Source organism: Girardinichthys multiradiatus, chromosome 12, assembly GCF_021462225.1.
Source record: "Girardinichthys multiradiatus isolate DD_20200921_A chromosome 12, DD_fGirMul_XY1, whole genome shotgun sequence".
NCBI classification, from domain to species: Eukaryota; Metazoa; Chordata; class Actinopteri; order Cyprinodontiformes; family Goodeidae; genus Girardinichthys; species Girardinichthys multiradiatus.
The window spans coordinates 31,129,263-31,151,460 of record NC_061805.1 but is presented as its reverse complement, the minus strand read 5'-3'; the positions used below and the strand labels follow the sequence as shown (position 1 = coordinate 31,151,460).

General features: G+C 41.3%; 1 protein-coding gene across 5 annotated transcripts in view; it reads right to left on the bottom strand.

The window, feature by feature from the left end:
- Positions 1–1,683: 1,683 nt before the first annotated feature.
- The window catches only part of LOC124878357 (membrane-associated phosphatidylinositol transfer protein 2-like), a 71,251-nt gene continuing 50,736 nt past the window's right edge, over positions 1,684–22,198 (bottom strand). The window contains exons 12-26 of one of the 5 annotated variants that reach the window (XM_047382257.1): positions 21,140–21,259; positions 20,795–21,009; positions 20,021–20,196; positions 19,667–19,837; positions 16,210–16,362; positions 14,260–14,424; positions 11,845–12,135; positions 11,228–11,376; positions 11,016–11,132; positions 8,351–8,467; positions 8,103–8,251; positions 7,795–7,944; positions 7,513–7,693; positions 5,880–6,008; positions 1,684–5,728 (exon numbers count right to left, since the gene is read on the bottom strand). In XM_047382257.1, coding sequence (XP_047238213.1) covers positions 5,345–5,728; positions 5,880–6,008; positions 7,513–7,693; positions 7,795–7,944; positions 8,103–8,251; positions 8,351–8,467; positions 11,016–11,132; positions 11,228–11,376; positions 11,845–12,135; positions 14,260–14,424; positions 16,210–16,362; positions 19,667–19,837; positions 20,021–20,196; positions 20,795–21,009; positions 21,140–21,259 — 2,667 coding nt within the window. In that variant the 3' untranslated portion in view covers positions 1,684–5,344. The remainder of the gene's footprint in view (positions 5,729–5,879; positions 6,009–7,512; positions 7,694–7,794; positions 7,945–8,102; positions 8,252–8,350; positions 8,468–11,015; positions 11,133–11,227; positions 11,377–11,844; positions 12,136–14,259; positions 14,425–16,209; positions 16,363–19,666; positions 19,838–20,020; positions 20,197–20,794; positions 21,010–21,139; positions 21,260–22,198) is intronic. The other 4 variants (XM_047382259.1, XM_047382258.1, XM_047382260.1 and 1 more) reach the window with 4 other exon arrangements.

The following is a 22,198-nucleotide window of genomic DNA, read 5'->3' as shown; positions in this document are numbered from 1 at the left end:
AAATCAGGTCCACAGGGTCCCTGTGGGGTCCTAACAAGTCTGGAATTTGTTTTTCTCATATTTCAGGTCTGGGTAAGTATTAAAAAAAGAAACCTCAAAATGGAAAAATGTTCTTAAAAAATAACTGGCCTATAATTTGGTCTATAGACCCGGTGGATCAGGACTCAACCTCTGCACCATTCCTGATCAGAACCCACTGTCCTTGGTCCACCAGATGAGACGGAGTGAATTTATTTGTGTTTTTTGTTTTAACTGCTGCATCTATAGCCTCTATCGCCTGGAATAAAGCTTGGATTATAAATTTAGCAAAATGTTCTGCTGTGATAAGTGCCGTACGGTCAGGTGTCCAAATCGAATCAAAAATACCCGAGTCGTCTAAGTTCACTGCACGCTACCTGGACTTTGTGTTGCCAAACTCTGTAAAAAGTGGGGAAAATTTGCCTTTTTTTTAAGGGCCTTTCCTAATTAAAATTGATTGATATTTCTACAGTTGACACTGATTATATCAGAACACATACTTTTGCCTGAGATAAGGTCAGGGTCATCCCAGAAAATCATTAGGCTGCCTTGTCCAGTTTAACATCAACATGGACTTATTGGGTTCTGACCAAGAAAGACACACCTTTTCAGGCACGACTGAAATTTACAGATGCCAACGTGGAAAAGCCAGAAAATCCTCTGAAGAAGCATTTGATGGTCAAAACTGTACTAACTGTGAAGCATGGTGGTTGTAGCATCATGCTGAGGGCCAGTTTCACTACCATTGGTACTGGTGCGTTGCGTAGAGTGTAAAGAGCAATAAAGGAGGAGGAAAACCTTGAAATTCTTCATCTTCCCCTAAAAAATAGATTGAAACCTGGACCAGGAGGACGGTGAACCCAAACAAACAACAAAACAGTTTTTTAAGGATAAAGCAGCCTCACATAGCGCTTCTAGAACGCCCTAAACCTCACTTGGAAAAGGGTGGAGTATATTAAAAGCAACGTCAATACCTGGAATACCAGTCAATTAAAATGAGTTCTACCAATTCTTATAATAAGAGAGGCCTAATATGCATCCAGAAATATCCCAGTAGCTTGCTGATGACTGCAAAAAGCTGAACATTCATCCAGTTATTAGTGGGGGTGTCGATGTATATTTGAACCTGTATGTATACAGTAATTTAATCCTGTAAAGATCAGGGAAAATTCTGAATAAAATTAAACTTGTTTTTAAAGGTCACTAAAGAATTTCTTTGTATGGATAATAATACCACCAAGGAAAGGAAATGACACCTTGCAGGTTATGTATTTTTAATTGCTAAAACCTTCTTAAACAGAAATATGTCAAAGGGTCCAGTACGAGACCCAGAGTATGAAGCTTATTGAAGGTCATAAACGTCCATGACCTGAAGAAAACCTAGAAAGACCATTGCTCAGACTACTCTTTAAAGAAACTATTGCCATTTAAAGCAAAGCTCAAAGTTTTGTTTCAGGACTTTTCCACAGTGCTGTACATGATTGGATCTGTGGGTACAGTTAAGAGCAGTAGTTTGCTGTAAGGGTCACAAGTTAAAACTAACGGCTGCAACCGGAATTTAGTCGGCACCAAACTTGCTCTATTTGACATATTTCTGCGTGAAACCCTTTTTTGAATTACACTGATTCGTGATATTTTGAATAGAAAAAAGTCCAAAAAAAAAAGTTAGTTCTTTATATTATCTTTATACCCACTTCATAAAATTACAAGGAATGAATAGGATGAAATAAAATCCCACGAGATCTGTGACCTGGATAATTCTTACATTTGTCAGTTTATCTATAAAGAGAAATATACATGTTGGTGAAACAGAAGTACCTTCGGACCGTAGGTGTTTCGCTGCCTGCTGCTGAGAATAAGAGATTAGATTACAGGCTTTCTGCAGGATTGTGCTGCATTTTATCCTGCACCATAATCTCAGATATTTTCTTGCATTTTAATTGGTTAGGAGGATGGCAGAGGTGGGCAAGCCCAGGACGCCATTGATGTGAGAACCGTCACTGGATGAAACACACCTGATTCAAAGGAATGGTTTGTGTGCAACCGTCTGAGGAGGCATTTCTTCCTTTTCAATCAGCTGTGTTGGATCAAGGACACATCTATCAAATGCAGGACACTGGACTAGGGCTGGACAACCCTGATTATTATAGCCTCCTTATGCATTGGAAAAAGAAAGTCGGTCATTCTAATGGCATCTGGGCGTAAACAAATGGTGAGCGGGTCTAAACAGAGGGGCAGCCTTTCATCAGAGTTAAATAACACGGCAGACAATTTTCCAGCCTCACTGAGCTTCGTGTTGTATTATGTTTCAGAAACGCATCGAACCGTGAGAAATAACTGAACAAACTATTTACTTTTCAGTGAATTTTTCATCTTAATGAACCTGGGTTTTATTGCAGACATGTTTTATTAAACTGTACCGTGCTCTGCTGTGCTGACAGTTGACTGCGAATAGATGCCTCTGTGCTTGAAGCACCAAAACCACAACATAAACCGAGCATTTCCACAGAAAGAATCCAACCGTAACATTCGATACATTTATCAGGCCAGAGCCACTTTATTGTGAGAAATCTCCACACTGTAAAATGTGCACCTGTGCATTTAGGGCAGAGATTTACCTGGTGAGGTAAACCCTCTGCAGTTGGATGTCTAAAATATGTGCCAGGGGTGACTGATTGTCAGTGCACTGATGACTGTTTGATCCAGCGGTGCTTCTGAACAGTATTGCACACTTTCCCTTACATTTGAGTTAATATTGGTCCACTGCAGTCAGCTCTAAACATGCCTGTTATACTGGGCTCCACACTTATTGCAGCTCCTGGGAGAGAGGCATAAAAGGCTTTGACATAAATCCATCCTTTACAGCGGCAGCAGAATGTTCTCACACTAATCAAACCTGTAATTTGAGCACATTTATCCACAGTGGTGGAAAAAAAAAAAAATCCTAAATTGAGAAATATCATACACTAATTGTTACTCCGATAAATACCAATAAGTTATATTTTACTAACTGGACAGAACTTCTCACAAGGTCAGCGCATGCAGAGCAAAGACCCCCTGACTATTTGCCTTAGATAAATCTGTCTCTTATGCCCACTTTCAGCTCACCATGCAGGTTTTCTACAGGATCTCGGTCCGGGGCTAATCTGACCATAAAAGAAGGTGGATTTTGTGTCTGGTGAACCATTTCTGCGTTGCTTTGCGAAGATGTTTTCAACTATTATGCTTAAAGAAGCAGTGTTAACTCATTTTCCATTTTTTTGTAGAGGCCACCAGATTTTTATTTGTCCTATATTTCAAATAGTTCATGATGCTATACACTCTAATGCTCCAAGGGCATTTGAAAAAAAAAAACAACCCGCAGCATCACAGATCCTCTACCCTAACAGTGGGAAAAGGTACTTTTTTTCTACACATTTATCCTTTTAGCAAAAGGTAGAAAAGAAAAGCCTTTTTTCCTGGCATAAATATGGGCAAGTAGCTCTTTGTCTATAGCCACATTTTGATTTATGAAGATCAAACATTAGTTGAATGCCATGTTCTCCTGTTTTTCCCATTGTGAAAAGTGACTTAAGAGAATTAGGCCTCAGTATCAGATCACATCGTAAGTGTCAATAAACCCTGATTTCCCTAAAAGATGTGAAGGATTAATTATAAGGACTTGTTGTTGCATATAAGTGTAGTTTGGGTGATTTTGTACAAAACAAACATTTCTTAACAAGGGATTTTTCCCCGACAATGAAAGAAAATGTATTGAACTTACAGGTTGGAGATTTCAAATTTTTCCAGTGTGAGATTATGCTTCTGGAATAAACAATGAATTTATTGCACTTTTGTTTTTGTTTTTTTTACAAATCTTTACCAAACGTGGCAATAAGTGTGGAGATTACTCGAGTAGGACAAGTAATCATATTAAAAAATAAAAAAGCCATGAAAATTTACCAAACTTAAGAAATAAATAGCAAACATCATAAAGCAAGTCTCAGCTCTGAGTTTCTAATTTCCACAACGTGGCGCTTTGTCTTCCTCTAAAAGTGCAGCAGAGAACAGAGAGGGAGACAATGACGTAGGGAGGGAATATTTAAGAGCACATTCAATGCCTCATTTACAGCTCAGTAATAACCTGGACAAAAAAAAGCCAAAATCTAAAACTTCCAAAAATGCCTAATATCAAACATACTATATATGACACAAGATAATAGTTCTGATACAACTCTGGTGATCTGCAAGGTAAAATGATAAAAATACAATACTGTGCCAGGCAAGGATTTCTGCATTTGTTTTGCTGCTGAAACTCAAGTTTGAAGAGAAAATGCACAACATAGCAAAAAAGAGTAATCTCAAAACACATCTTTGTTCACAAAAATCAATGAATTTTAACATAGCTATATTATTAAATAGCAGTGATTATCAATCATATCACTCTCATAGTAAAGAAGACACTTTAACCTGGTCTTCAGTGGACCAGATACCAGATCTGCACTGTAATGTAACAATTATGTACAGGCCTCATTCAGGCGTTTTAACAATATACTTACACAATTTATTCCATTAGTTTATACACAGGAGAGCTTTATATGATCCTCTGCTCAGATGCATCGTATTGTTCTACGTTGCTTACTTTGGCACCTTTGCTGTCGAGACGAAGTTTTTCCTAAAGTTGAGTCAAACATCAGGTGCAGTAAAAACTAGGCTTTAACCATAATTAAAGGGCCAGTTCAGAGTTTTCTCTGCGTGACGTTCAGTTTGATTCTTAGTGGAGTGTAAAACCTTTAGTCTTGGCTGTTTTAGAAGAGTGTTTAAATCATTTCTGTTTGGCTTAGATTCGTTTTTATGAATTGTTGATAAATTATTAACACTATTTTTTTCTTTATAAATGCACTCAGTCCGGTGTTAGTCAAGTCTCAGGTCTGCTTTTAAAGATTTACAGAATAAAAGGGCTGATGCATAAATCTGCAGCTCTGTTGCCGTGTCTGTGCTTGCATTAGCCACATCTGTCAGCTAAAGCAGTATCATAATGTTGAGGAGAAGCTTAATTGCGTAACCAGGTTGGCTTTAGCAGGCTGTTGGAGGAGTTCTGACCTTGTGTTTATGACTGAAAAATATACACTGAACAAAAGTAAACATTTAGATTCCTACAATACGAATTATTTCTGTTTATGTAACATGTTGTTTCAGAAGGATTTGTCAAGTTTTAAAACGATAACAAAAAAAGAAGAAACTGCCAGAGACTCCACTGAAATTGTTGCTGATAAGTGGTCTGTAGCACCAGATCCCAAACTTGCAGCTTTTCTGTCTGTGCGTTCATCCTCCTATCTCTGTAATCTCATTTGGGGTTAAAAGGGAACGGCTCCAGCTTGGTGCTGCTGCTGCGGCCCCAGCAGCTCGCAGTGATGCTCATGCTGCGCTGCGTCGCTACCGGGCCATGGCTGTGGGTCCGATCCAGCCGCTCCCGCTCCAGCCGCTCGCTGTCCGACTGGCTTTGCGTGCGCTCGGGCCTGTTGTGGACGCTCTCTTTCGGTGAGCTGGGGGCCGGCTGGGAGGAGATGGTGCGCAGCAGGTGGTTTCTTTTCCTCAGGAAGTCGCTGTTTGCGCCCAGGCCGAAGCTTCCCTTACGCAGGACCATGCGTGCAGTGCTGGACTTGGCAGGCCGAGAGCGGTGGTGGTACTCCAGCTGGGACAAATGGGCCGCATACCCCTCTGTGATGAACTGTGGAGAGGATCAGAGGAGAGGGAAATTTCATCTAAAGAGAAAGGTAATTTGATAAATCTTGCTTTAAGCTTTTACATTAAATATTAATTGGCTTTAGAAGGTGAAGTATTAGATCGGCCTGCTTTAAGAGCCTCTGACTGAGTGATACCTGGCACTGGTTCTGCATCTTCTTCGAGGGTCTGCCGACGATGTATATTTGAGAAGAAGAAATGCCAATGGAGGTGTAGACGGAGATGTCTTTGGTCGATCCGTATCCAGCAAAGATCTTCACGTTAGACTGAAATCAGTCCACAGACAGAAGAGAACTGATTTTCTTTTTAAATTAGAAAACAAAATGTCCTTTCTGGTTTTTCTCCACGGTTGAAATATACACAGTCTTGCAAAAGTATTCACACCCTTAAACCTTTTCATATTTTGCTGTGTAACAAAAATTACGTTTAATGTGTTTTTGTGATGGAACAACACAAAGAAGGTCATAACTACATGAAATAAGTGAAAGAATACATTATTCTCAAAATATCTACAAATATAAATCTTAAGAATCTGCAGAATGAAGTTGGTTCTTTTCACTCTGAGACCCCTAAATAAAATCCAGTGCAACCATTTGCCTCCAAAACTTAATATAAATAAATAGACTAATTTATAAGTAGAGTCCACCTCTGTGTAATTTATTCTCAGTATAAATTCAGCTGTACCATGAAGGCCTCATCAGTGAACAAACAGCATCAAGGAGACATGTGAGGGAGACAACTGGAGAAGTTTCAGGGTTAGTTTATAAAACAATATCCCAACCATTAAACATCTCAGAGAGCTCAGTTGTCAGGCTGGGCAGGGAGAACATTAATCAGCGAAGCAGCTGAAAGACTCACATTAACTCTGGAGGAGCTGAAGGGACCTACAGCTCAGGTGGGAGAATCTGATGACATTGAGGCCTATATGTACTCCACAAGAACAGACAAATGTGTTCTCTCTCCCAGAGCTGCAGTTCTTGCAGATTCTCTATGACGCATATTCTCAGCAATATGTAGTTAGGAGGGACCTATGAGGACTGTACATGAGTTCTGCACATGGTGGTGGCAGCATCATGCTGTGGGGATGCATTCCTCTAGCAGGGACAGGAATTCTGATTGGAGTTAAAGGGAAGTTGGATGAAAATACACTAAGAAAAGCCTGCAGAAGAAAGAAAGACTGCAGAGGACTAGAGACTGGGGTGGAGGTTCACCTTCTATGCTGAAGGTAGGCAGAGCTACTGTGGAATAATTTGATTAAAGCATATTCATATTCTGAAATGACCAAGTCAAAGTCTAGACCTACCCCAACTGTGAATCGGTGACATGATTTGAAAACTATTGCTAAAGGACGCTCTCCATCCAATCTAACTGGGCTTGAGCTGTTCTGCCAAGAAGAATGTGCAAAGATTTCAGCTTCTAAATGTGGAAATCTGGTGGAGACATACTCCAATAGGCTTTTATAAAGTCTTGCTGGAAGGGATACTAATGGATGTCATACTTTTTTATTTGAACCTGGAAAACCGTGGATCCTTTTCCTTTTACTTCACAATTAGGCACTGTGTTGGTCCATCATCAAAAAAGCAAAATACACAGAAGCTTGTTGGGTTGACATGACAAAAAGGGAAAAGGTTCAAGAAACTATGTGAAATAAACAATGAGATATAAATCTTTCTAAGTTTCAACCGATTTTATAGAGAGTTGTGTTTTCTGTTTACTGTGGAAGGGCTCTAACAAATTTGATGACCTGCAGTATATTCACCCTCCTCTTACCTCTGTCAGGGTTTTGAGGAAGTTGGCCTTGTGTCTAAGAGGGTCATGGACTAATCCGTCACAGAAGGAGACGATGCCATGTGGGAAGTTGTGTTGAGACAACCAGGCCACCACCCGCTGCTTCTGCATGTCTGGACGTCCAGTCACGTAGATGATCAAATAACCTAAATCCTGCCAGTGTCTGCGATGAAGTGAAACAGCAGAGGATACAAAGTGATATTTTTTATTCTTTTTTTATTTTAACAAAATCTTAGAGGTAAAGGAAGTGGATGACTTAGATACCTGACGACGTCCACAGCTCCCGCCCTCACTTTCGGATCGCTGCCCATGATTGACACGCTGGCAGCAAACGACCCGTCAATGCTGAACACTACAAACTCTGTGCCACGTGGAACAACAGTCAGGTAGCTGTCTGCAAACGTGTGGTCGCCTCTGGGGAGGGTAAAAAAAAAGAATGAAAGACCTGCCAAGTTGCAGGATGGTATCTGCAGTTTTGAACATCCTGGGAAGATGCTTAGAAGGCAGAAACACAACAATAAATCATGACACAGAGTCAGTTTGCTGTGTAAAGTTCAAGAAGATGAAGTCACCTGACAACCATTTTTACAGGGTAGACTCCAATGCCCAGACGCTTGTCCTCTGCGATGTTAAAAGACACGCGGCCACTGCTTTGAGTCACTTGTGTGTTGAAGTACACCCACTCTCCTGATGGAGGCTGGGTCATGATGTGGAGGTCGATCTGTGCAAGAATTATAAAAAACAAAACAAAAAAACTTGATCTTTGAACACAAAAAGGTTTCTGGCAGCAGGTTCTGTGCTGCCCTGCTTGTATGATTACCTTCTCCCCAGCTAGAGTCACCATGTCCAGAGGGCCGTACATGAAGCGACCTGTGATGACCTGCTGGCTGTCTTCAGTGAACACGGCGTCGTTCACACGATGGTTGGCAGTCACATTCTGTCGTTTGAGTAAAAAAAAGTTAGAGGTGTTTCTTATAAATGTACATAGGAAAGTCAAAGTCAAGTGACTTAGAGGGCTTGCAAAAGTACTTAAACCCCTCGGACAAATTACAACTACAAAGATCAATGTATGCTGCACGAACAACAGGAATGGTTTTGCAGGTGGAGGCCACAGACATTTATTCTCTCCTCGTTATTTTCGACTGCTTTTCAGTAGTTTTGCATTTCACCAGGGTCAGTGTCACTACTGGTAGCATGAGGCGATACCTGTACACTACAAAGGGTCAAGGGTCTGCTGTGTCTCCCAGCACAGTCTCAAGAGCATGGAAGAGATTCCAAGAGATAGGCAGTTTTTCTCACAATGCTGGACAGGGCCGTTGGAGGTCCTTCATCCATCAGCAGGACCAGTATCAAGAAGGAACAGGATGAGTACTGCCAGAGTCCTACAAAGTGACCTCCCTCGGGCCACTGGTGTGAAAATCTCTGACCAAACCATTAGAATCAGATTTCACGAGGGTGGCCTGTGGGTCTGATGTCCTCTAGTAGGCACTGTGCTAACTGCCCAGCACCATGGAGCTCGACTGGGATTTGCCAGAGAACACCAGAATTGTCAGGTTTTGTACTGGCATCCTGTTCATTTCACAGATGAGAGCAGGTTCACTCTGAGATCATGTGACAGATGTGAAGGTGTCTGAAGAAGCTGTGGGGAGCGTTATGCTGCCTGCAACATTGTTCAGGATGATCAGTTTGGTGGTGGGTCAGTGTTGGTCTGGTGAGGTATATCCATGGAGGGATGCACAGACCTGTACAGGACAAATGATGGCAGCTTGTCTCCCGCTGGGTATCGAGATGACACCCTTAGACCCATTGTTAGACCCTTAGCTGGTGAAGTACGTCCTGGGTTCCTCCTGATGCATGATGATCCCCAGCTTCTTGTTGTAAAATGCAGACAGTTCCTGAAGGATGAAGGCATTGATACCATTGACTGGCCTCCAAACACCCCTGACCTAAACCCAATAGAACATCTCTGGAACATCATGTTTAGGTCCATCCAACGGCACCAAGTTGCACCTCAGGCTTTAGGGAGCTTAGTGATGCCCTGGTCAGGATCTGGGAGGAGATACCTCTGGACACCATCTATCATCTCATAAGGAGCATTCCCCAGCGTTATCAGGTATGTTTACAAGCACATGGGAGCTACTGAGCACCACTTTGAGTTGCTGTAATGACATTTCAGCAAGTTGAACTAGCCTGCTGCATCAGTTTTTCAGTTTAATTTACTCAGTAACTTTGGATTAGCCCTCTGTGGGTTGATTATTTTCACCAGAGCTGATGAGATCTGACGTGTTTTCAAAGTGTTCTTTTAATGTTGTGAGCAGTTTATATGATAGACCAAACTAAAATTAATGTATAACTGTTAAGTGGAACAAAACAAGTTGAGATTTTTAATCTTTACCTTATTCAACCACTTTACCACAATCACAATCTCTCTTTTGGGGAATGTCTCTGCTAACTTTTCACAGCTAAAACTATTGCAAATTTGTCTTTGGAAAATAGCTCAAGTACAGTCAGATTGGATGGAGAGCATCTGTGAATCAATTTTCAACTTTTGCCCCTGTTAATTTGATTTCCATGTAGATCTGGACTTTGACTGGGCCATTCTAACACATAAATATGCTTTGATCTAAACCATTGTAGCTCACTGTAGTTTTGGGGTCGTTGTCTTGCTGGAAGGTGAGCCTCTGCCCCAGTCTTAAGCCGTTTGCAGCCTTTAACAGGGTTTCCCTGGTTTTAGATCCATCCATATCCCCCACTGTTGTTATAAACTGCAAATGAGATTTCGTATGGCTTTCTTTCCATAATACCTTTCTTCTTAGCCGGATGGGTAGAGGACACGATTAATAGTTGTCCTGTCAACAGATTCTCCCACCTGAGCTGTGGATCTCTGCAGCTACTCCACAGTTGCCATGAGACTGCTGGCTGCTTCTCTTATTAATGCTCTCTTTGTCTGGCCTGTCAGTTTAGGTGGACGGCCATGTTTGGAGTTGTGACATACTTTTTCCTTTTTACAATAAGAAAAGTTAGGAAATTGTTTTACAACCTAACTCTGCTTTAAACTTTTAAATACCTTTGTTCTTTGATCTATATGATGCTGTTTGCTTTCTAAGGTCTTTACAAAACAGCTGAATTTACACTGATTAAACCACACACAGTTGCACTGCATTTATAAATTAGGGGAATCCTGATTCTATCTCTTGGTAGTGAAGGGGGTTTTAATGCATATGCATGCCAAACTGGTCATATCTGCAAAGAATGTCATTAACCATCTATCTTCTTCCTTCTGCTTCACAATTAAGCACTACTTTGTTCTGGTCTACTTATCCTAAAGAAATACAGTGCATTTTGCTGGTGTAAAGTGACAACACTTTTGCAAGGCACTGTGTTTGAATACAAGGTCTTGACAATAAACTGAAAATATTCCTCCGCAGCAGATCCATCTTTCTAAGCAGTCAAAAACTGGTCACTTTTCTGGATGTCACACCCACCCTGATCTTTACGTGAGTCCTCTTCCGGAGCCACTTTTCCCGTGGTTTAGAGGGGGTAAATTCAGACACTTCTTTCCCATTCAGCTCCAGAATGCTTGAGTTTTCATGCCTCATGACCTAAAAGCAGAAATTAAACCAGTTCATCCTGTGCATCTCAGAAAAAGCGGGGTTCAATTTAACAACAGGAATAAAAAAATGTTAGGGGCACTCACCTGCCTCAAAAGGAAAGACACAACATCTGTGGATTCCCAGTAAGATGCATGAAAGAGGTGTGGTAAAGCCACTGTTGGAAAGGCGGTCAGAGCATCGGGGCAGTACAGAGCAAAGTCCAGACGCTTTGTGCCCCACCAACGTGCTGCAACTGCAAAGGGGAACGAGTTGAATAGAGTGCAGAAACGCAAGATGAAACTTTAAGAGAACATGATGACATGCAAAGCTGCAAAACCCTCGAAACCCAAGAAACAAAAGTAGAACGGAATCAGCTACACTTCTTCAGCTGCAGGTGAAAAAGAAAGGTGTTCATTATTATTGTAGTGAGAGAATTCATGCGCTGCATCAAATAGAAGGAGATGATTAGAACTGATGAGCAACTACATGACCAGCTAGGAGAGGTTAATTGTGTTAGTGAGTGTTATAAGAAAGAAGAGTGTGCAAATTTGATCTCAACATAGTTCCCACTGAGTGAAAGTGATTGGTCTTGAGTCCTTGAAAAGCCCATTTGGAAAGAATCCCAGGGGGAAGAAAAAAGGGTTTCTGCAGCAGCGGCGTGGAGCTTTTGGACAGTGCAGAACACTCTTGCTGTGATTTCCCCAACTTCAGAAAAAAATACCTTGATCAACTTCAGCTTGCGAGTCCAGTGAGACCAGATCACATATAGCACAGTCCAGCCGAGGCGATTGATTGTTCTCATACTGGGAGGTGGGACTTAGACCTTCACTTGAGTCTGTCTCAACATCCAGGTCAGGACCCAGATCTCCATCAGGAGGTTCTGCAGCTGGGTCATCATCAGCTTTTCTACAGGACTTCGGAGTATTTTTCAGGGAGAATTTGTTTTGGGATGTTAGGGCAAGTTGGGACAACAGATTGAGTTTATTGGATTGGTTAATCCAGTCTGATTTGGCTACACAGGGGGGAAAAAACAAAACAAAAATAACATAAAATAGATGCATATTTAACAGAATACCAGTTTAAAAAGTAATGATGAGGTGCAAATATTAGAAAGAGGCTCCTTTAAATAGAGTTGTTAATTTCTAAGCAGAAAGACAGCTGTTAGTAAAAGTTTAAGTATCATGGCAGGGTGATGTTGTTGAAGATCTGATGTTATAGTGGCAAACTTTGTTTTCTAAATTCAAAATGTGCACCGAACACATCATAAGTTGTAATGTGAGATTAAAAAATAGCTTAAAAAAGCAGCAAAAGCAAAAAAAAAAGATTAACAGGTAAGTTAGGGTGGGGAGGGACTCTGGTTAACAATCATACAAAGAAAAAACAGAGTGCTGATTATTTTAGCAAACACGGCAGTGGGAGGTGGAAATGGCGTGGGGAGGAAGACTGGTGTCCACATGCACTGAAACATTAGATAAATGCAGTACACGGTCATTGCATTTACATTTAGACAGTGGATAAAAGTAAGACAGACAGTGAAAAGTGGCGCTAGGTTTGCTCTTCTGCAGGACTCGGATCTTACTCGCACTGTGTCAGAGAAAACGGGGAAACGGTCTGAAGGAGCTGCTTCCAAGACCGAGTCTGACAAAGCAGAAATAGGTGCAGGATTTGTGTTTACAGTGCCTTACAAAAAGCATTTATGCCTCTTTTCCACATTTTGTCACGTTACAACCACAAACTGTAGTATGTTTTATTGGGAATGTATGTGATAGAACAACACACAGTAGTGTATAATTGTGATGAAGAGTTGGTCAGATTGGAAGAAGAGTATCAGCGAACATTGATTTTCTAAGTCTTGCCACTGGTTCTCAAATGGATTTAGGTCTGGACTTTGACTGGTCCATTTCAACACATCAATATGTTTTTACCTAAGCCCTTCCATCCTAGCTCTCACTGTATGTTTCAGGTTGTTGCCCTGTTTGAAGGTGAACCTCCGCCCCAGACCTTTGCAGCCTTTAACAGGGTTTCTTCCAGGATTGCCCTGCATTTAACTCAATCTAGCTTCCCATAAACTCTGATTCATCTGACCAGAACGCCTTGTTCCACATGTTTCCCTGCGCGGCTTGTGGAAAACTTTAAACAGGATTTCTAATGGCTTTCTTTCAACAGTGGCTTTCTTCGTGCCGCTCTTCCAATATAACCAGACTGCATGACTTTTAGATGTCTATATCAGGATTAACCTTGACTTTTTTCTTTTTTTTTTTATTATGTCCCACCATTCTTTGAAAGCTGCAGCATGTCAGCCATTAAATATACAGAGAGTAGGGGCATTGAGGAAAGTGGAAGCATAAATATTACTGATATGCTGAATTTGCATGCACGGCATTTTAAATAAAATATCCAACCAAATATTGCAATCAATCCTTTACGATTGCAACATTGTACGAAATTAAACTGTGATGTCGATTGCGATTTGATGCATTGTGCGACTCTACGGCCCTGTCACATATTTTCCCACCTGAGCTAAAGATATCTGCAGCTCCTTCACAGTTACCATGAATCTCTTGGTTGCTTCTCTGATTAATGCTCTCCTTGCCCAGCGATTCAGAGTAGGTGGACGGTGATGTCTAGGTAGGTTCGAACAAGGCTCTGAGAGTTTTGAAGGTTCCTAACACTACCTTCACAGAACAGATTAAATTGCACGCAGGTGGACTTAGGTGAGTAAAAGAGGCTAAATAATAATGCACAACGCACTATTCACAATTTTCCAGGTAAAAAAAAAGTTAATCCATCTATCATTTTCCTTACTACACACAATGATGCACTACTTTGTTTCTATCACATAAAATGCCCAAGAAAACACATCAAAATTTGTGGTTAGTCCAAGAGGTATAAATAATTTTGCAAGGAGCTGTATGTGACTGATAGCTCCAGATGGCGTGTAGGGTGTGTGTAGAGTCAGAGTACCGGGGGTTGAGAGAAACAGGATATAGGAGAGTTGGGCGCAGAAACTAGGTGTACGGAAATAGAGACAAGTTGGCCTGAGAGCGACAAAAGGTTGGAAACTGACTAGAGTTTTGTTTCTGTGAGTGGAAGAATGAGAGAGAAACAGATACTGGTCGATGTTCAGAACACTTACTGTTGGCTATGTTGGTGGCAGTGAAACTGTCTGCCATTCCTGAGACCTGGCTGGCAATGCTGATCTCACTGGCCCTCCGTTGGCCCCGGGAGAAGGGGCCCATTATGGGGGATGAGGGATACGAACTGTCCATGAAGACACCACCATGAGACTGAACAACATCCGCTATTAAGCCCAAACAAGGAAATCCCATTAGACAGACACATTTAAGGTGGGTAACTCACAGTGATGGGGTGGGAGGAAGGGATGGAGGCAAAAAATATGACTGCAGGCACCACGACTTCAGGAGGACAGGGGAAACCACAAGGAACCCACATGCTGGCTAGGGTCTGATTCCTTCAGCTGACTGACATGTAAATACACAAACAGTAAAATTCCTCTACCCATTACAGTAAACGTCAGGGTATAAGTTTGTCCGCTAGTAAAGATTTAGATTTTATATCTAGTAAATAATTTTATAAAATCAGATGACCCTTATCACCAAAAGAAACGTAAGACACCGTGTATTAAGAATGCAGATACAAAGCTTCATGTTGAGCAAACACAGCACCACAAGCAGCACACTGAGCATGTTGAAACGATTCCCCTGAAAGTCAATCAGCAGTCAAAGTACCCTCTAATCAACACCAAAAAACTCCAAATCATAGAAATGATACAAAATACACTTGGCTTCAATGGCACAACAAACACAAAATGCTTACACCCTCCAAACACATGACAGCAGAGAAAAATACACTGCAACAGATACTCTGTAGATTCATCTGTATGAGTATTTCCATGGCTTTATGTATCTATTTGTTGGGAATTTCTGTTTAAAATAAGAAATACGTTCTTAAGAGAAGCTCAGCCGACATGACCTATGCACTGCCCATTAGAAAATAACATCATTGTCATGACAATCATATTAATTTAGGGCTTTTAAAAACACATTGGAACTGGGTGCACACGTATGAGTTTATAATGGATTTTCTCCAATCCACACAGAGTCATATCTACACGTCCAAGCTCAAATATATTCATACACCCCCAACAGATATTTAGAGAAATGTTCCCTAGTAACTACACACTTTTTGTAGCCATGAATAAGCTTCTGGCTGGATATTTGACACACAAAGGGATGCATGTCGGTGTTTGTTCTGGTAGCTAAATGTAAGCCTCCTTAATCCACACCACCACTGGGTGTGAAACAGATGATCCTGCCAACATGACGAGAGTCAGACTAGTAAGAACAATATGGAAAACTATCCCATTAATAGCTGGGATGTAAACAACGTATTGGGATTTGTTGGGAGCTGTGATGGTTATAAAGTCTTCCAGCTGCTGGGAGGAAGGACCTACGATATATCCCTCCTTTGTGCACCTAGGATGCAGGAGCCAGTCACTAAAGGGGCTCTTCAGTTCTGCACAAGTGAAACCAAGCAATCTAAATGAGCTCTACCAATTCAGAGAAGAGCCGTCAAATATCCAGCCATAATGATACAAGGATGATACAAGGACACAAAAAGTGTCTCTAAAACTTGCTAAGGGACAGTTTTAGTTTGGGTGTATGAATTTATTTGAGTCTTAATGTATATTTTAATGCTGTGTAGATTACAAATAATCCACATTAAATTCAAACCTGTGCACCTGCTACTTGTTTTTAAAACTCAGTGAAGATGTTGCATGAAAATAATTCAAACTGAGTGTATGTAAACCTCTCACCGGCGCTGGAGAAGAACACTAAGGGAAAAAGTGCAGAGTTGTATAATTTCAACCAACAATCGCATGATTAACAGCAGTAACAACAATGGAAATACTCAGAGAAAATACACGGTTGATGCAAAAACAATCTGAACGTCTAAGCACACAACAGGAAGACGGGGATAAAAAAAAAAAGAAGCTAAGCACAAATGCAGGGAGTGAATGAATAAGGTTGGAGAAAGATGGAGGTGAACGGGAGATGCTACACACACTCCAAGCTGGCGGGTGTGGCTTTCAAGGAGCTCTCCTGCCAGTTTAGCACGGGAACAGGAATGCAGGTCTCACTGATGGTCTCCTGACAGCGAAAGGACAAGGGGGGCCCACTATCAAGCAGCAGCTGAGCGTTGCTCTGGACTGTCTCCACTATAAAGGGAGGTGGAGAAGTGGGGAGTGTGGGGGGGGGGGGGGGGGGGGGGGGGGGGATTTTAGAGGGCCGGGTGTGCAGATATGGGAACAGGAGACCGAGAGAGGAGCAAGGAAAGAAGACAGGGAAGACACAAAAACATATGAAGCAAGAATAACTGGACGTAACACAAGAAAGAGACAAGCCCTTAGTAGACCTCACTCCTGGATCACAACCGTTTCCCAACAATAATGGTCATTTCAACCAGTTTTAGGACTGCAAAACAAACATAAGAGGCTAGAATTTTCTGTACTTCCTTGCTAACAGAACGGTTGACAATCACTGATAGATAGTAATGAAAAAAGTATTCTTGCAGCTTATTTTCACTCATTTCTTTTTCACTTTCTTGTATTTCTTGTGTTACAGCCTCATTCAAAAATGATTAAATCATATTTTCACATAAAAATTCTACATGTAAGATCTCATAATTACACAGTTTAAAAGGTTTGTTTGAACTTTCAAATTTATGAAAAAATAAAAAAATCTTATGCACATACAGGTCCTTCTCAAAATATTAGCATATTGTGATAAAGTTCATTATTTTCCATAATGTAATGATGAAAATTTAACATTCATATATTTTAGATTCATTGCACACTAACTGAAATATTTCAGGTCTTTTATTGTCTTAATACGGATGATTTTGGCATACAGCTCATGAAAACCCAAAATTCCTATCTCACAAAATTAGCATATTTCATCCGACCAATAAAAGAAAAGTGTTTTTAATACAAAAAACGTCAACCTTCAAATAATCATGTACAGTTATGCACTCAATACTTGGTCGGGAATCCTTTGGCAGAAATGATTGCTTCAATGCGGCGTGGCATGGAGGCAATCAGCCTGTGGCACTGCTGAGGTCTTATGTAGGCCCAGGATGCTTCGATAGCGGCCTTTAGCTCATCCAGAGTGTTGGGTCTTGAGTCTCTCAACGTTCTCTTCACAATATCCCACAGATTCTCTATGGGGTTCAGGTCACGAGAGTTGGCAGGCCAATTGAGCACAGTGATACCATGGTCAGTAAACCATTTACCAGTGGTTTTGGCACTGTGAGCAGGTGCCAGGTCGTGCTGAAAAATGAAATCTTCATCTCCATAAAGCTTTTCAGCAGATGGAAGCATGAAGTGCTCCAAAATCTCCTGATAGCTAGCTGCATTGACCCTGCCCTTGATAAAACACAGTGGACCAACACCAGCAGCTGACACGGCACCCCAGACCATCACTGACTGTGGGTACTTGACACTGGACTTCTGGCATTTTGGCATTTCCTTCTCCCCAGTCTTCCTCCAGACTCTGGCACCTTGATTTCCGAATGACATGCAGAATTTGCTTTCATCCGAAAAAAGTACTTTGGACCACTGAGCAACAGTCCAGTGCTGCTTCTCTGTAGCCCAGGTCAGGCGCTTCTGCCGCTGTTTCTGGTTCAAAAGTGGCTTGACCTGGGGAATGCGGCACCTGTAGCCCATTTCCTGCACACGCCTGTGCACGGTGGCTCTGGATGTTTCTACTCCAGACTCAGTCCACTGCTTCCGCAGGTCCCCCAAGGTCTGGAATCGGTCCTTCTCCACAATCTTCCTCAGGGTCCGGTCACCTCTTCTCGTTGTGCAGCGTTTTCAGCCACACTTTTTCCTTCCCACAGACTTCCCACTGAGGTGCCTTGATACAGCACTCTGGGAACAGCCTATTCATTCAGAAATGTCTTTCTGTGTCTTACCCTCTTGCTTGAGGGTGTCAATAGTGGCCTTCTGGACAGCAGTCAGGTCGGCAGTCTTACCCATGATTGGGGTTTTGAGTGATGAACCAGGCTGGGAGTTTTAAAGGCCTCAGGAATCTTTTGCAGGTGTTTAGAGTTAACTCGTTGATTCAGATGATTAGGTTCATAGCTCGTTTAGAGACCCTTTTAATGATATGCTAATTTTGTGAGATAGGAATTTTGGGTTTTCATGAGCTGTATGCCACAATCATCCATATTAAGACAATAAAAGACCTGAAATATTTCAGTTAGTGTGCAATGAATCTAAAATGTCAGTCAGTCATTTTCTACCGCTTATTCCATAGTGGGTCGCGGGGGAGCTGGTGCCTATCTCCAGCAGTCTATGGGCGAGAGGCAGGGTACATGCTCTGTAAATGTTTCATTAATCTAAAATGTATGAATGTTAAATTTTCATCATTACATTATGGAAATAATGAACTTTATCACAATATGCTAATATTTTGAGAAGGACCTGTAAGTATTTAGTTTGAGACTATCTGCAGAGAACAATGGGTAAAAATACACAAAAACAGGTGTGTGGAGCTTGTCGACACAAGAAGACTTGAGGCATAACTGCTGCTAAAGACACTGAGTGAAACATGTGTAAACTGATCTACATGTGATTCATGTTCATGTATGATACATGAAATTTGCAAATATTTTAAACAAGTTTTCCCCTTTATTTGAATACATTTTGGAGTAAGGCTGTAAGATAAAAAAAAAATGTAGAAAACGTGAAGAGCAGTAAAAACATTCTGAATGCTCTGTAAATGTTTCATTAAGCCCTGGGTCTCTGATTTAATCTTAGAAAATTTGAATCTGGCGTGGCGCTGATGGTGTAGGGGTTAAGCGCGCGACCATATACGAAGCGGCCATCCCGGGTTCGAGTCACGGACCCAGCGACATTTGTAGAATGTCTCCCCATCTCTCTACCCCTCTTTCCAGTCTGCCTACTGTCAAAAAAATAAATAAAGGCCACTAGTACCAAAAAAATATCTTTAGAAAAGAAAATTTGAATCTAAGTCTGTGAGATAAAAATCTTGTTTTCAGCAATTACTTTGCTACTTGCATTGCTTAACTTAAACATCTGCAGCCTAATAATTGCATAAATAATAGTGGTTGAGGCTATAAGAAATACTCTATGAGACTGAATGTTCCAAACAGAAACCAAAAGCAGGACTATGACCACATTTAGATGAATAATCTGCTTCACAGAGGACAAAAAACAGTAGAAAAATTACTTCTTTTTCTCTGAGACAGTGTCTACTCTGTGAGTGAACCCATTATGTGCCACTAAGACATGTGCTGTACACGACAAACAGGAAAGCTGCTTTCAATCAGCATGTGAGGAGCCTCCTTTAAATGTGAAATAAAACAGTTATAATACATTTGTGTATGTGATGACTCCATGTGATAATCCACATTAAAGGAAACCCAATAGTTCTGAATTGTTTCACTTGATAGTTTTTGCCTCCATACGCCTCCATACATCGCTCCTGCCGATAACTCACCCAACAAGGCAGAGTTTCCGTCTCCAAGAGGGAAACGTTGGTAACGGGGGATGCTAAAAGGAGGGAGGAGGTGAAATTTCCGCTCCAACAGAGGTTCCAGGCGGGAGGCTGAGGGATCAGCTGGGTGGAACAGGTTATAGACCTGCTGACAGGCCGGCCTCAGCTGGGCCACTAGAGGGAAATCCAACCATAGACATGGGAGAGGAGAGCAGAAGAGCAGAGGAACCAGATAAAAAAAAATAAATGAAAAATCTGCACAGCAGAGGCATCTTTAACATTATGTTTAAATTTAGCAAATTCTCATGTCCAAACACAATGCACATCTAAAACCTCTGGGTTTATGAAGAAGCTCACCATCCAGCATAGGGATTACGGTCTTCCTCAAGGCCAGCACCAAGCCCAGGGGAGACCCAAAGAGGAAAAAGTCTGACACCTCAAAGTCAAACTTCCCCAGAGAGCCTCCGTCCAGCATGGTGCTGCTGCTTGACCTGCGGGACGCTGCGTCATTCCGAAGGACGCTGGAGTGCAAGCTGGAAAAAAACCACAACCCTTAGACTTTCACAGACATTTGCTACAGAGTTCATATCCATACAGGTTGATCCTTGCTATAAAGCCAGCAAAATGCTTGATACTGGGATGGAATTCAACCTTCAGGCAGGAAAGCGGCAATAAACACAGATCAACGCATATTTATGGGTTAGAATGGCCCAGTCAAAGTCAGGAGCTAAGTCCAACTGAGATTCTGTGGCAAGACCTAAACATTTATATTCAAAGATGATCTTTGATCTTTCTGACTGAGTTGTGCAGATGTGCAAAGCTGATAAAAGACTTGCAGCTGTACTTTCAACAAAAAGGTGCTTCTACAAAGTACTGACTCAGGGGAGCTCACCAAGTCTTTCAGATTTATTCAGACAAAAAAACTTTTAAAAATCTTCTATTCACTTCACAATAATGTACCACTCTGTATTGGCCAGTCACATGAAATACTAATAAGTTAAATTAAAGTTCATGATTGTAAGGTGAAAAAAAGCAAAAATATTCTAGGGGTATGAATACTTTTACAAGGAACAGTACTACGACAACATGTAGGTTAATATTGCTCAGGTAAGTTTTGCTCTCTTAACTCACCTGGACAGAAAAGCTTGGTGTTGTTTGATTGTGTCCAGTTCGTAGGTGGAGGAGTCACTTCTCTTGCGCGGCAGCTGCCTCTTGGTCTCATCGCCTGAACTGGCACGAGGAATATCAATGTTGCTGCGGCTAAGGTGGCGGCTGCCCTCCAGCGTTGGAGATGATGATCCATGTCCACTGTTGACAATGATGCCCGGAGAGAGAAGGTCCTGGTCCTATGATCAGCAAATCAGGTGTTACGAAAAAAAAAAAAATCTAACACACGACGAATACTGTATGTCTACAAATGGACCAGTTAATAAAAAAATGTATATATGTGCCATTAGGATGTGAATGCCTCTTTACCTGCACGCTGATGACACTTCCCCTACGGCTGCTGTTCTGGCTTTCATTTACCGTAGGGGCACTGTTACAGAGAGCATCAAATCCCAATATTCCTCCCACACAGTCCCCAATGAGACAAACCTGGAGAGGCCAAATATCAGAAAGACGATTCACATAAAAACCAAAAGGTACTATAATATGCAGTACTGTGCAAAAGTCTTGAACCAGTCCTCTTTTTAAAATTAGTTTTGTATGAGGGTTGCTTTAAAGTAGTCATAAGCCACATACATTACGTGTTTCTGAAGGTCTGTCAAGGTTTTTATTTCCCTGCTTTGTCAGTAATGTTTGGTCCAGTATTTGTTTAACTGAAGGATGATCCATCTCTTAAGTCTTTGCCAGATCATTGTCTTGTTTCTTAAAGATGTGACTTTACAGATACTACTAATCTGCAAACGTTTTGTTGATGCCTGATACCTTCTTTATTCTTCTTTTGCTTATTATTTAATATATTTAATAATAAGTCATATCACAGCCAAATGCTGCTGGTTATTATTCTGTGATTTTATGTGGCAGACCAGGACAAAGTAGAGCATAATAGGGAAGTGGAAGGAAAATAATACATGGTTTTTAATTTCTGTAGAAATAAAACAATCTATGAAAAGTTGCATGCATTTGTATCTTGTCCCCCTTACTCTGATACCTCTAAATTAAATCTAGTGCAGGCAACTACCTTCAGAGGTCACCTAACTACATATGTGTAAATTAATCTCATTATAAATCCTGCTGGTCTATGAAGGCCCGAGAGGCTTTTATAGAGGACATTAGTAAACAAACATCATAACGACAGAGGAAAATAGCAGACAGATCAAGGATAAAGTTGTGGACACTTTTAAAACAGGGTTAGGTTAGAAAGCATCATCCAAAGCTCTAAATATCTCACAGAGCACTGTTTTGTGTGGTTTTTTGTAAACCAAGAAATGACCGTCTACATAAACTGACTAGCTAGGCAAGGGCAGCATTCATCAGAGAGGCAACCAAGAAACCCATGGTAACTCTAGAGGAGCTGCAGAGATTCATAGC